This window comes from Astyanax mexicanus, chromosome 8 (assembly GCF_023375975.1).
Source record: "Astyanax mexicanus isolate ESR-SI-001 chromosome 8, AstMex3_surface, whole genome shotgun sequence".
Lineage (NCBI taxonomy): Eukaryota > Metazoa > Chordata > Actinopteri > Characiformes > Acestrorhamphidae > Astyanax > Astyanax mexicanus.
Window position 1 is genome coordinate 12,328,940 of NC_064415.1, and position 13,332 is coordinate 12,342,271.

Sequence of the window (13,332 nt, forward strand, 5' to 3'; positions counted from 1 at the left end):
GTTGTTTGTTTTTTGGATTTATTTAATTATTTATATATTCAATTATATATGTTTACTTAGGTATGTTTATAATTATTTGACTATTCAATTGTTTCGGCTATTTATAAATATGTTTTAATAGTGTTTGTGTCACAAGGGTGTGCTTGTGGAGCTTGGTTTGGTTTTCCACAGAGGAGACTGGGAAATAGGTGGAAAACAAAACCCTGAAGAGGTGCACGAAAAAAGGCGGGAAACAGAACAAAGGAAATGCCACAAAATGGCATGTGCAACGGAAACACAGCTTTTTAGCTTCAAATAACTCAAACCAAAACACAATCAAACTCAAAACGGACTCAAAACGGACTGAGCACTTTTACTTTCTTTTGAGATCTTTTATATATTTTGTGTGCAGCTTTCTTTTCTTTCAAAAATTGTTTGTTGCCTTCTTGCATTTATAGCTGCTCTTTAAAAAAAAGTGTTTGTTTTAAGTGTTTGATTTGAGTTAATATAACTTAAAAATTTCCTCAAATGAAAAAAGTTGATGATGTTTGATAGGAAGTTAGGAAGGCCTATTTATTTTACTTAAATAGTTAACTCGACTTGATTTGTTGGAATTGGGTAAAAACAGTGAATTTAAGTTGCATTAAGCTGTAATGCATGTCAGTTAAGGCAGCCATACTTAATTTTAAAGAGTTGGCACAACTAGTATATACATCCAAATGGAGATATTTGAGTTAAACTAACTTATAATAACTGAGTTTAGTCTGTTGCCATTAACAAAATCTTTTTGCATACTGTATGTGTCCCCTATTTTCTGACACTCACCCATCAGTGTGTAGTGATTCCCCCCAGGCTACCTTAGGTAAACTTGTAGATCAAATATTATGCTTAACTGCCTGGTCTCTGTGTTGTTTTAGGCTGTAAGAACAAGCATATTTTTTCTGAGCTGCTACAGTAACTCTCTATTGTCTGTGCTCTCAATACTGTTCACTCTATAGCTAATTTGTGTGAATGAATAATTTTGGGAATGAATGTTTGTTCAACTCCACACAGTATTAAACTTAAATAAAAAAATAGTTTTGAAAACTTAATTCATTTAAGGAAAAGCATTACCTAAAAATGATTTGAGTAGACTTAACTTATAAGGGTTTACACAGTGCACATGAGTCCAAAATACTTAAATAAACTAACTGTTACACTGTGAACAGGGATTAGTACAAGTCACTTGATTTACTCAATTCTATATAACAATGATTATGTGCATTATACACACTCATTAAAAATTAATTTATGCTCAAATTGTTTGAGTTATTAAACTTAAATGGTTTAAGGCAATCGGTTTCCTCAAATCGTTTGAGTTTATTTAACTTGTCAAGGTTAACAGTGTAGTTACCACACTCATAGATATAGTAATTCATAAACTTTCTAAAACACATGAAATTTCACTATTACTTTACAAGAAGTGTGCATCAATTAACAGAACTTACAACAGTAATAAACACGTTTATATGGTTAAGTAATGTCTCAACCAATAGTTAAATATTTACTCAATTAGGAATAATGTATTAACTGGTGTCAACTAATATAAATGTTGCAAGTACTGTTAATTAATGCAACATTACTGTAAAGTGTTACAGAAATGTTTATATTACTGCAAACATTTAATCTAAAACGTTATTTGATCAGGCAAATCAAATAAAAAAAATAGAGGAATATATTAGACTAATTTATTTATTGAGGAAATATATTTAATATTACATTTTTGCGAGTGGTAAAGGATTAGATGCTTTGAATATTTTAGATTCTGGTATGACTCTTTTATGCAGCAATAACTAATAATCAAACTGTTAATTAGTCCTACACATCAGCCTATTCATCTGTAAAATGTTTTAAATCTTGTAAGCCCAACTGAATCTTCTAAAATTTGAGCAGATAGAAGAACTAAAGAATAAAACTAAGGGCTCGATTTTATCAATCTATAGGCAAGCCGTCAACCTTGATGGATTTAGTGTGTGTTAGTATATCTTTGCTGTCGTAAAGACGAGAAAAGTACACCTTGTGCAGCTTGAAACATACAAAAGGTATGTACCAATTTTCTCTAAACTAATCATGGGTGTGATTTGGATGTAATGTGAAATAAACCTATCCGTGTGTAACTTGCCATTCCCTTTAAGAGCCATGTGTGCTTTGACTTTGATATGTATTGCTGTATATTTTAACGGCACAGCACTTTTGCGCTTCTCAGCAGAGGAAAGTCAGCAACATTTACGGGAACAACAATAATAATATTTTATGTAGTATTCTGTTTATTGTTGGTGTAAAAGTTGGGTTTGTGCACTGCTGTGTGTCCTTGTGTAATGAGTGGGAATGTACGCTAGCTGAGATTGTGAGACGTACCTACAGTTGACTGTTGTCAGGGTTCAAAACAGTTAGTGGCGCAACTGATTTCTTTTTTCTGTTGCCAAGATAGCAATACGCCAGAAATGTACCTGAACACACCTCACTTCCAAACCACCACGCTTATCGGCGTAGATATATTTTTTTAAGAATCTTTGCTATTTAAACAAAGCAGGATAAAGGCATTAGAATAGACTGTTTGTAGGGTGTTAGATAACAATGATCATTGTGATGCATCTTGGGCAGGGTTCAAAACTCACTGAGAACATTAAGATTAAATTAAATTAGACAACTTCCTAAGAGCATAAAGAAGAACCTCTGAAAGAAAACAAGACTGACTAAAACCATGGGTGAGTCTGACCCCTAGAATGAGGCGGGGTTTCAGTGCTGAGCCTCAGCCATCCTCTGTATGTCTGTATTTTGATTGAAGCTATGCAGGATATTATTATATAGCAGTGTATATATATGTGTGAAGTGACCTGCAGTGGTGGTCAAATCCTCAGAAAACCCGGATGTCGGATTACGGCTGGAGAAAAGTCACATTTCGCAGATCATGACAGCTTCTAGGTCAATCTTTACAAAGTAATGAGGTTCAGTGGAAACACTGCAGTCAGAATGTGTTTCTACAGCCTCCCTCTGTCTTCATTTCAGCAGATTCGTCTGCTTGTTTGTGTACAAACTCTATTTTGGTTCAAGGCCTAAATGTAGCCACCGAATTGACAGCTGGTTTTCGCTCTATATGTGTGTGCTGGAGTAAATGTGTGTGTGTTTGTAATTCAGTATTTTTTTCATTGCTACATCATGGACACAGTGGGACCTATTATCACTGCTCACTGTAATGAGGATCAACTGATAGGCCAGAGAGAGCAGCAGCGACGGAACAGCAGCTAACGAAGTCTGAGAGTGACCCCTGCTGGAAAAACCTGGATGGACATCAAGCATTTTCTTTATATTGTTCTGCGTTATAGTACACGTAATCACTATTTTTACCATTTTTATTATTTTTTATTATTTTATATTATTTTTATATTATGTCATTTATACAGCATGGTGGTTAATGAACCAGTAGTAATGTCCCAAAATTACTTTAAAAAGATTTTTTTAAAAATATGCCGAAACATGTTTACATTGACTTCCATTCAAGGTTTTTACTTCTGAAAAATTGCTGTTTTGAAGATATAAAGTTTTTCTGTAACAAACAATACATCAGATGAACATGTCAAAAGGCACCTTTTCTTTCAGCTATTTTCATTTTCTTACATGATCTGGAGAATCTGGCAGTTGTTATAGTTTTATATATATATGCTGTTCTTTATACATTATGATAATCAGATCTGTATAAATGTTCCAAAATATATATAAAAATATAATAAAAATCATATTATATTGAATTACATTAAAAGTGAAGAACATTGTTATTATTTCTTAACCCAAACTTAAAAATATATATTAAAAATTAATTTAAAAAAATTAAACGCTCAAACATGGAAAAAATCCACTCTTTCTATTAACATTAAAACTTAAAAATAACACACAAATTGGGTATATTCCAAAAAACACTGGATTTTATGGTGTTGTTTATCAAGTAAGGTAAATGGTTTATTTAAAAACTGCATTGTTGGTATATTTCAGGAAAATGCATGCAGAACAAAAATTCAGCCTCTGTGGTAAATTTTTGAAGAGGTGTGAAAAATGTGTCTGGCAGGGATCTCTATTTAATTACTTCAGTTAAACTGAATAGGGTTTTCAAAATAAGATTTAAATAATTATTTTGTGCAATTTTCTATTATACGAAGTTTCCATATTTACGTCCTTAGACATATTTCAGTGTTATTCAATTTTATAAACTTATTTAAGGATTTAAATTAATTAAAAAAAAAAAAATTAAGAGACAAGCTATTTTATATATTCTATATGTTACTATATGTTAATCTATAAGTAGATTAATAATCCCAGATTTGATGTTTAAATAAATACTATATATACTATATATTTATATGTTTATGCTCTGAGTGCTGTGACCTGTAGATGTTGAAAATATATCAGGACAAAAATAGAAACATTCATCATATAGATAAAAAATGAACTATATATTATTATTATTATTATTATATTGTAATAGTTTATCTAATTTCAGATGCATACACAGTTTTTACAAGTACACATAACTGTCCACTACATATTGGCATATTTGCACAGCCAATTAGATAAGATAATCTGTGTACTTGGACTATTTTTATGCCATTTGTTGGCATCAATTACCCTTTTCCTTATTTGCACTGACACATTAGTCAGATACAGAAACAGATACTTTTTTCTTGTATTTTATCTCTATTTTATTGTTATTATTGCATCTAATATTATGTCTTCTGTGCCGAGCACTCTGTCTGCCTGTCTGTCTATCTGTCTGTTCAGAGAAAAGCTGTGCTCATTAAAAGGAGAATATCAATTTATAATTGGCAGACATTCTTTTATTCAGTTCATTAATAAAACTACTATTAAAAAAGAATGCAGGCATTTTACCAAATAAAAAAGACTCAAAGACACAAAGCTTCATTAAAGTTAGATTACAGACAGAAATAAGTTACAGAATTAAATTTAAAAAAATGTGTAATTACAATTTTAAATCACTGGTAATGAGACAATCACCAAACGCACAATGTATGTATGAATGTATGTATTAGTAATGAAATTTAAATATTACAGCCATTTCTCTTTTATAAAAACCAAAAAAATCTACAAAAATTTAATCATTTAGATAAAAATGACAAACTTCCATTAGTTCTCCTAAATTTACTGTTTAGTTGGACTGACAATAAACTAAGGTGGAGGGGCCACAGATTAAACTCATTACACTATGACTAAATCATTTCATTTTCATGTTAGTTATTAATGTTTTTTAGGCTAAACATAAACTTTTGTTTATCAAACCAAGATGCAGAGTTAAAAATGTTCGCTAGGAAAAAACTTGTTTAAAATACAGATAAAAACTCCTTCAGGTAAAATAAAAGCATGCAACACTTCCTATACAATGGCACATCATTTCATTCTGGTGTTCCAGAACTCTTCTTCTATAGCTCTTTGCACCATCTGCAGCATCTCATTGGTATAGCATCTTTCTCCACTCTTCTTTACCATCTCCTCTATGGTGTTCAGTAGATCCTCCACCTGCACTCTGCTGCTGCTTCCAGTCTTTATTATCAATCGCATGAACACGACCTCCACACTTATCCACCAGTTCCTGCAGCTCTGCACTCTTTTCCACAAATTCCTGGGATGTTCTGGTTTTCAGAGAGATCATATCTCAGAGCGTCCTCAAAACTAAGCTGTAACTTTTTTTCACAGTTTTCTCATCGTTGTCTGTGTGTCTTCCTACTCTGAGCGCAATTAGAAAATCTATATATATTTTTACAATGGGGCATATATCATATATCATCTCATACAGCAAATCAAGAAAATTTAACACAACCAAAACCCAAGAATTTCAGTCCATAGAAGATCATGGTCCAGTAATAGTTTAAAAATCAGTCTAAAGGATCTAGCTGTACAGAGTCAACATATAATGGATGATTCTGTGACTGTGATAAAGCAGAGTTTAAAGAGGGGTAGGGCCAACACAAATGATACAAATTAACATCTCTCAAAGTATATCTATCTATGTAAAAAACTTATATTTAGTGAAATCTTGGGTAGCCTACTCTTAAACCAGTACATACAGTTTAGAAGTTTACGTTGGATTGGACTGTCATCAGCACAAGTAGAGAAAGACTGTCCCCAGATTCAAATACACTTCTATAGCGAATCTGAAAACTCTAACAGGATATATTCAGCCCATGGATCCCTTAGAGTGGAGTCCGTTGGAGCACTAAACTCCAGCAGTTTTTAGTATAAAGATAAGAATATGCCTTTAAAATCTGAAGTAAGTTTGAGAAGCTTGTCTTTAGGGTAAAGCAAAGAAAGCTTTCCTAGTTAAGAGCTTGCAGATATTTAAAATATGCACTTTGGGAAAAGTTATATTTTTTAAAAAGGTGTTGGAAATAGGCAAAGTAGCCATCTTCATATAATTCTGCAAATGTTTATTTAAAGTCAAAAAAGATTTGTTCTTCCACATCTTTTGCCCTATCAAAGGTTGCGCTAGCCGCCAGCTTCATTGCTTCTGTCACCGTCTCTGCTCCCTCTGCTGCATTATAGCCTATAATTCCTCCTGCTACTCCACCGACTACAGCAGGTGCAGCAACAAAAAGTACTGCTGCATTAAATGCTGATTGTTTTTTCAGACACTTAGCTACTCCTGCTGCCCCTGTCAATGGAGCCAGTTTACTATTTGCTTGAGCTACTTTACCTATCACTGGCTTTTCAACACTTAGAATTCTCCTTTCTTGTAAGAATGACATCACAATAAACACTGAAGATGTAGCACCAAGAAAAGCGCCCACTAATATTCCAGTTCCCAACCCAACTAGTTTCAACAGTTTTTTAAATACACTCTGCCTTGGTGTCCTGTCTGTTTCACTTCGCTCACTTCTAACTCTCTCTTCTTCTATCGCTCTTTGCACCATCTGCAGCATCTCATTGGTATAGCACTGTTCTCCATTCTCCTTCACCATCTCCTCTATGGTGTTCAGTAGATCCTCCACCTGCACTCTGTTACTCCTGTAGCCGTCCTGCTGCTGCTTCCAGTGTATATTATCAATCACATGAACACGACCTCCACACTTATCCACCAGTTTCCGCAGCTCTGCGTTGTTTCTCACAAAGTCCTGGATGGTCTGGTTTTCAGCGAGATCATTACCGTGAGTAAAGAGAACCACAGCATATCTCAGAGCTTCTTCTCCAAATGAATCTGTAATTTTTTTCACAACTTCTTTCTCCTGCTCTGTGTATCTTCCATCCTTGAGCACTATCAAAAAGGCGTGAGGTCCTGGAGCACACTCAGTGATACAGCGCACTATTTCACCTTTTAACACATCCTCAGGAAGAATAGTGTCAAAAAATCCTGGACCATCAACCACTGTTATCTTCCTCCCGTTGATGGATGTTGTTCTAGACTCACATATTTGAGTGACTGAGTCTGGTGAATTTTCCACATGAAAACTTTCTTCACCTAATATTGTGTTTCCGGTGCTGCTTTTGCCATCACCAGTTTTCCCCAGTAGCACAATCCTCAGATCATTCATTTTTCCTAGAAAAAATATCAAAAATCTCTTTAGTGACACTGAAATTTCTGTTTCCCCAATAGCTTTTTTTCTTTTTTCTTTTTCTCCACTGTGCAGTGCTGCTACAATGAATCAGGACCAACACGGTGCAACATGGACAATACACTACACTGTAAGCCCGGATAAGTTAAATTTACTAAACAAATGTGAGGAAAATGGTTGCCTAACCCTGCGTTCACACTGGAACGCGACGAGTCGCTTGTGTCGCCCAGCGTTTGTCGCTTCTGGGCGTGTCAAGCTCAACGCACGCGTTTATCATGGTCCAGCCTCCCATAAGAAAAAAGGCACAAAAAAGGAATCGCTTGGCCACTTTATTCTACAGCTATATCTCCCAAACTTGCTGGACTCTTGGGCGTTTCTGTGATTTAACTGCTCATTCAACAGAATGAACAGGGAAAAAAACTAGAAATTCAGAGAGCAGGAGCTTGAGGACGTCGAACCGCCTTGTATGTGATTGGTCCAAAGAAAAGCTAGGAGCCAATCGGGTTAGAATGTCGCTTCACCGCGTCATAATTCATTTGCATAAATTTGCTCTGTGTCGCTTGTCGCTTTGTCGCTTGTCGCCTCTCGCGTGTCGCGGAGACAAGTCGCGCCCTGCCATAGGAAATAATTGGTCGCCTGTCGCTTTGTCGCTTTCCAGTGTGAACGCAGGGTAAGTTAGCATAACTTAGAACATCAAGTTATTACAACTAAAGGGGAAGTTGATTAAACTTTTTTTTTTTGTTATCCTGTAAGACCGAATAAGTTGAGTTTAGCAGCTGGTTTAAACTATGGGGGATGGAAACTTGAGTTAGCATAGTTATTAAAACTAAAGGGGAAGTTGATTTATTTCTAAGGTAGCCCAGGGGGAATCACAACACACTGATGGTGAGTGTTAGTCAGAAACTGTTGGGCACACTCAATATGTAAATAGATTGTGACAGAAGCCAATAGAAAAGAAGCTGTTAATGGCAACAGACTAAACTTAATTACTATAAGTTGGTTCAACTCAAAGATCTCAGTTTAAATGTTTTTATGTGCTCAAAAACGTTCAACTATCTCAAAATAGTTGAGTATTGTTTAGAAATATCCAATTTTAAGTAAAACAGACTTAAATAATTTAAGTTCAAACAACTTATGGATTTACAGTGTATAGACAAGACAAAATGCAAATGTGCAACAACATTGTGTAAACATTCAGTAGAACTAGGACACTATAATAAATACAATAAATACAGCCGACATGATCAAATTTAACAGACAGGACAGTGCAATATCGACAAGGTACAATCTGAATGTGCGTGTGTAGCCGGTGGACACTAGGTCAAACTACCCTTTAAGAATAAAAAGATGGTCTGAAGAGGAGATTTCAGGTGAGCTCATTAGTGGGGAGAGTACATGGGCACCATTATGTGCTTGGACAACAGCAGCAAGAGAAGAAATTATGGTATTTTAAATGTAGTACTTTGTGGTAGTTTTACAATGTTTACATACAAGAATAGAGCACTGTCTCTTTTAGAGAGTGAGCAGTCCCTAACTGTACTAAAATGGAACTATTTTAATTTATACTTTAGTAATATTATACTTAAGTAACATTGAAACATACTACTTCATGTTTAACCCCACATTTTAAATATGCTTTACAGTAAAAATATAATACATTTAATAAGTATTACATTATATTAACATTCGGTACAAATATGCTTCTTGTTCCTGTCTTTTGTAAGTAGCACACTTCTAGTATAATTTATTTGGGTATAAAAATATATTTTAATATACTTTACTACAATTTTTAGTGTGTTACAAATTTACTCTAACTTTTTTTAACACTTTGCAAAAAATGTACAAATATATATTTACTTATATAAATAAGTATTTGAGAAGTGTACTGAATTTCTGAATTATTAAACAAAAAGTGTATTTTATAGTTGTCAATTTGTCAATGCATTTGGTTGCAGCTGGAGTAAATATGTAAATATGTCTTCCCTGACCGACATCTGTCTGACTTGCTTCTCGGCAGTATTTCGAGGCTGCAGTTTTGGCCTCATGGTAAAAAGAGGAAGCAAGCCAAAAGTCCCCTGAGTTGATTTGCAGTTCATAAAATCCCCTGAGATCTAATTGACTTGTAGGTCATATGAAATGTATGAATATAAATGATTAAATGATCAAACGAGTAACTGAATAGAAGCTGAAGCTTATATGTGTATATATGTATATGTGTACTTTTAGCTGTGTATTAATGCCTTGGTTATGAATTAAGCTGCTGGCTATATTTTATGTCTGAGACATTGATTATACTAAAGTAATTCACAACAAAGTCTATGAATGATTTTATATTTTCAAAGTGAAAGTAAATTATAAAGACAGAGCAGAGAAATGTAAATTAATATCTTGTACCTGTAACGCTGGAAGACACTTCAAGTACAACAGGAAAGGTGGAATCTTGTGACTGTGGATTACTAAGTCCTGTGTAAGACACAGGAAGTTCTTCTCTCTTTCACCTTTGTGAGCCACACCTAATTCATGGAGGCGTCAGTAACTTCAAATCAGACAAACCTGTTACAGTGCTGGAGTTTGTAATCAAATTTTAATTTTGGGTGATTATTTTCTTGACCTGCACAATGTTTGAGTTCTGTTTGTCATTTGAACAACAAAATAGAAAATACAAAAATGCTTTGTTTTTCCTGAAACAATGTTAAAGTATTTGTTATAGTAGTTTTTGTTGCACAATGAAAAAGGTGCAACAAGAAATACTATAACACTCTAACTGTGGATATAGAACTTATTTCTCTGTTTGTATTCTCTTTAAGTTTTGGAAAAAAACCTTTCAAATGTTTAAAGAATATTTGAATGTATGTTACATAAAGTAAAATATGTAAGTGGCTGAGTGAATGCTGTCATAAATAATGACCAGAGTGCCCATAGGGGTGGAAAACTCCTAAAAACTCCTTAAAGTGATTATATGATGTGCATGATGCCTCAATGTGTGATGCACAGTGTGTGCACATAGATAAAAAAATAGCTTTGTGATCTGAAATATGGAAATCAACACCACAAATGTTAGCTGGAGAAGTGAATGATGAAGTTGATACTGGGGATTTTGTTAGATGCATGCTGGGAATTGTAGTTCCGGAGAGGAGCATGTCCATTAACAAGGATATAAAAGATAAAATCCTGGCAAGTGGCCAAAATATTTTCAAGATTCTGACACATTCACATTTAATACACTATGTGCCTCACTTTTTTCATATTTTTATAAAAAGTTTTTGCTGGTAGCTGGTTTTAGGTGGTCTTTGCTGGCCTTTGACAATCAAGGTATTTGAAAATCTGGTGTAGCAGGCACAGCGGTAGTATAATTTTAATACCTAGGATAGAGTATAGAGTGCAGATGTTGAAATATTTTTAATTGGTTGCAAGGTTATTAAATGTATTGGATTAGATTGATTATTTAATTAATTAACCAATTAATTAATAACATGAGACAGCTCAGGAAAGTGGTTCTTGACAGGTACAGTAAATTAACTACTTAGTTACCTTAAACAAGAATAACTAATATTAAGATGCTTAAAGAAGATTCAGTGATTTTGGCTAAGAATGCTAAGCTATCGTTAAATTACACTAACTAATCCTATGCCATACTGAAGCTAAGATGCTAAGCTAACCAAACTAACTAAACTGCAAAGTCAGAGAGACTAATTTCTCCTCGAAGGTTCTGACTAGACTGCTTGAGAGACTCTCAGTCTCTACTCTAACTCATTAACTCTAACTTCATTAATTACATTAATGCTGTTGTGATTAATCTGACTATCTTTTTATGGATTGATGCAATTACTTAAGACAGAATGAAACCTTAAATTTGAATTTTTCATCAATGGTTCAGATGCATGGAAAAGTGTTCAAGATTCCAAGACATATGCTTCTTACTGTTCCAGTAAGTTTCAGCAGTTTTAGTGTAAACTGGCATAACTGGTTCTTCAAACATGCCAGTGTTCACTCTTGCACCGCTCTGGTATTTCCTGAACTGGAACGCCTCAGCTCATGTCCGTATGCTGTTGCTGGGCAGGAACTATTTTCTCTGTGTGTGTTGAAGCAATAAACAGATTAGAGAGTTGAAAATTATGGCATATATCACTGCTCACTCTAACCCTTAGAGCTCAGGTCCTCAATTCTGGACTATTAATCCAGTTTTCAATCCAGACCTGGAATTTGTAATTACTGGAATTTAAAAAGAAATCTGATGGAAGCAATTTGCTAAATAATGTCAGACCTACCAAAGATCACAAAGTACAGAAACAGAAACTAAAATCAAAACAGAGATTTGAAGACTTCTGCCTTAGAGGTTGCATTTATTGTTAATGAAAAAACAAAAATGCTGTATTTTATATTTATATTACATTATATTAAATGCAAAAAATATTACTAAAGCAATATTTTGGATACTTGCAATACTTGTTTATATGTAGAAGCAGAAGAGGAGAAATGTTGTTATGATTGGATGATCACAGGGTTGAGAGACAGGCTGGTCAGAGGGCGTCCCCTTCTGGTAAAAACTGAGCAAGCAAAAATTTCAGCTATTTAATTTAAACATTCTGTGATTACAAGCTTACAATCTTTTGATTCCAGGATGCATGTGCGGAATTTATATAAATGTACTTACTGTATATAGGCATATATTGTATAGGTTGTAGACTAACATTTATGTTTCAGCAATTTTGTAGTTTGGTGTTTATCATAGATTTGCCATAATACTAAATACATTTTATTTCCATACCCGAGTGAGGTGTATTGTAACTGTCGTTTTTGCAATTTTTGGTAAATTCTACTGTACAGTTTTTAATCTTTAATTAATCTCATTGTTTTTCAGAACTGATTAAACACACCTTGGTCACTGAAGAGAGAGAGAGAGTCCAGCTTTCACCAGAGCAATTTTGGGCAAATGTAATCGTCTTATATTTTACAGTGCAGATGTCCCTAGTAAATAAAAGGAGATTAAAGTATACTAAGTATTATTATGCTATTGTGCACTAAAGTGTTCTTGTAGCCACATTATTAATCAGTATATTTGAAGAGGGCTAAAATGGAACATCTTTTCTTGTTCTTATTATACTTTAACTGTTTAAAATAGTACAAAAGTCTTACTTAAATTGTGCTAAGTGTTCTTAATTTTACTAAAATGGAACTATTTTAAATATACTTAAGTAACATTTAAACATACTACTTAATGTATGTAAACACATATTATAAATACGCTTACATGCATATGAGTATTACAACTGTATCCCTATTATACACTGAGTATATTAGAAATGTTAAATATATTTATATTAGAGTACAAATATGTTTCTTGTTCATGTCTTTTGTAAGTAGCACACTTCTAGTATACTTCATTAGATACAAAAATATATTTAATATACTTTACTACAATTTTTAGCGTGTTACAATTTTACTTTACATTTTTTATTTGACATTTAAATGTGTTATTTAACGGTGTATCCTATAATTTACTCAAATTTTTATTTTTCTAATTATAATTACAGAGCATTGAAATACATTTTAACTGTTATATTAATGTTATACCTATATACATATTAAACTATATATATATATATATAATATGTAGCAATTTAATTAACTTTCTAAAGTTACATGATATATTTTACTGTAAGTGAACCACTGTGAAAGTTGTTTTTAACACACTCACTTTGCTAAAAACGTACAAAAGTGTATTTGAAAATAAGTATTTTAGAAGTATATTGAATTA

The 13,332-nt window shown here is 33.4% G+C and overlaps 1 protein-coding gene across 2 annotated transcripts; it reads right to left on the reverse strand.

Moving 5' to 3' along the window:
* Nucleotides 1–4,832: 4,832 nt before the first annotated feature.
* Nucleotides 4,833–10,356, reverse strand: LOC103047613 (GTPase IMAP family member 4). 2 transcript variants are annotated; one of them, XM_049482929.1, is made up of 2 exons: nt 9,969–10,356; nt 4,833–7,558 (listed from the first exon to the last, which is right to left on the reverse strand). In XM_049482929.1, the coding sequence occupies exon 2, from the start codon at nt 7,551–7,553 to the stop codon at nt 6,453–6,455; it is 1,101 nt and encodes a 366-aa protein (XP_049338886.1). In that variant the 5' UTR covers nt 7,554–7,558; nt 9,969–10,356; the 3' UTR covers nt 4,833–6,452. The 2 variants fall into 2 exon arrangements, with proteins under 2 accessions (XP_049338886.1, XP_015462683.3); XM_015607197.3 differs by lacking the exon at nt 9,969–10,356 and adding an exon at nt 8,905–9,023.
* Nucleotides 10,357–13,332: the final 2,976 nt, after the last annotated feature.

Excerpts from the sequence above, each read along its gene's own strand:
- LOC103047613 (XM_049482929.1), bottom strand. The coding sequence starts at position 7,553 with ATGAATGATCTGAGGATTGTGCTACTGGGGAAAACTGGTGATGGCAAA.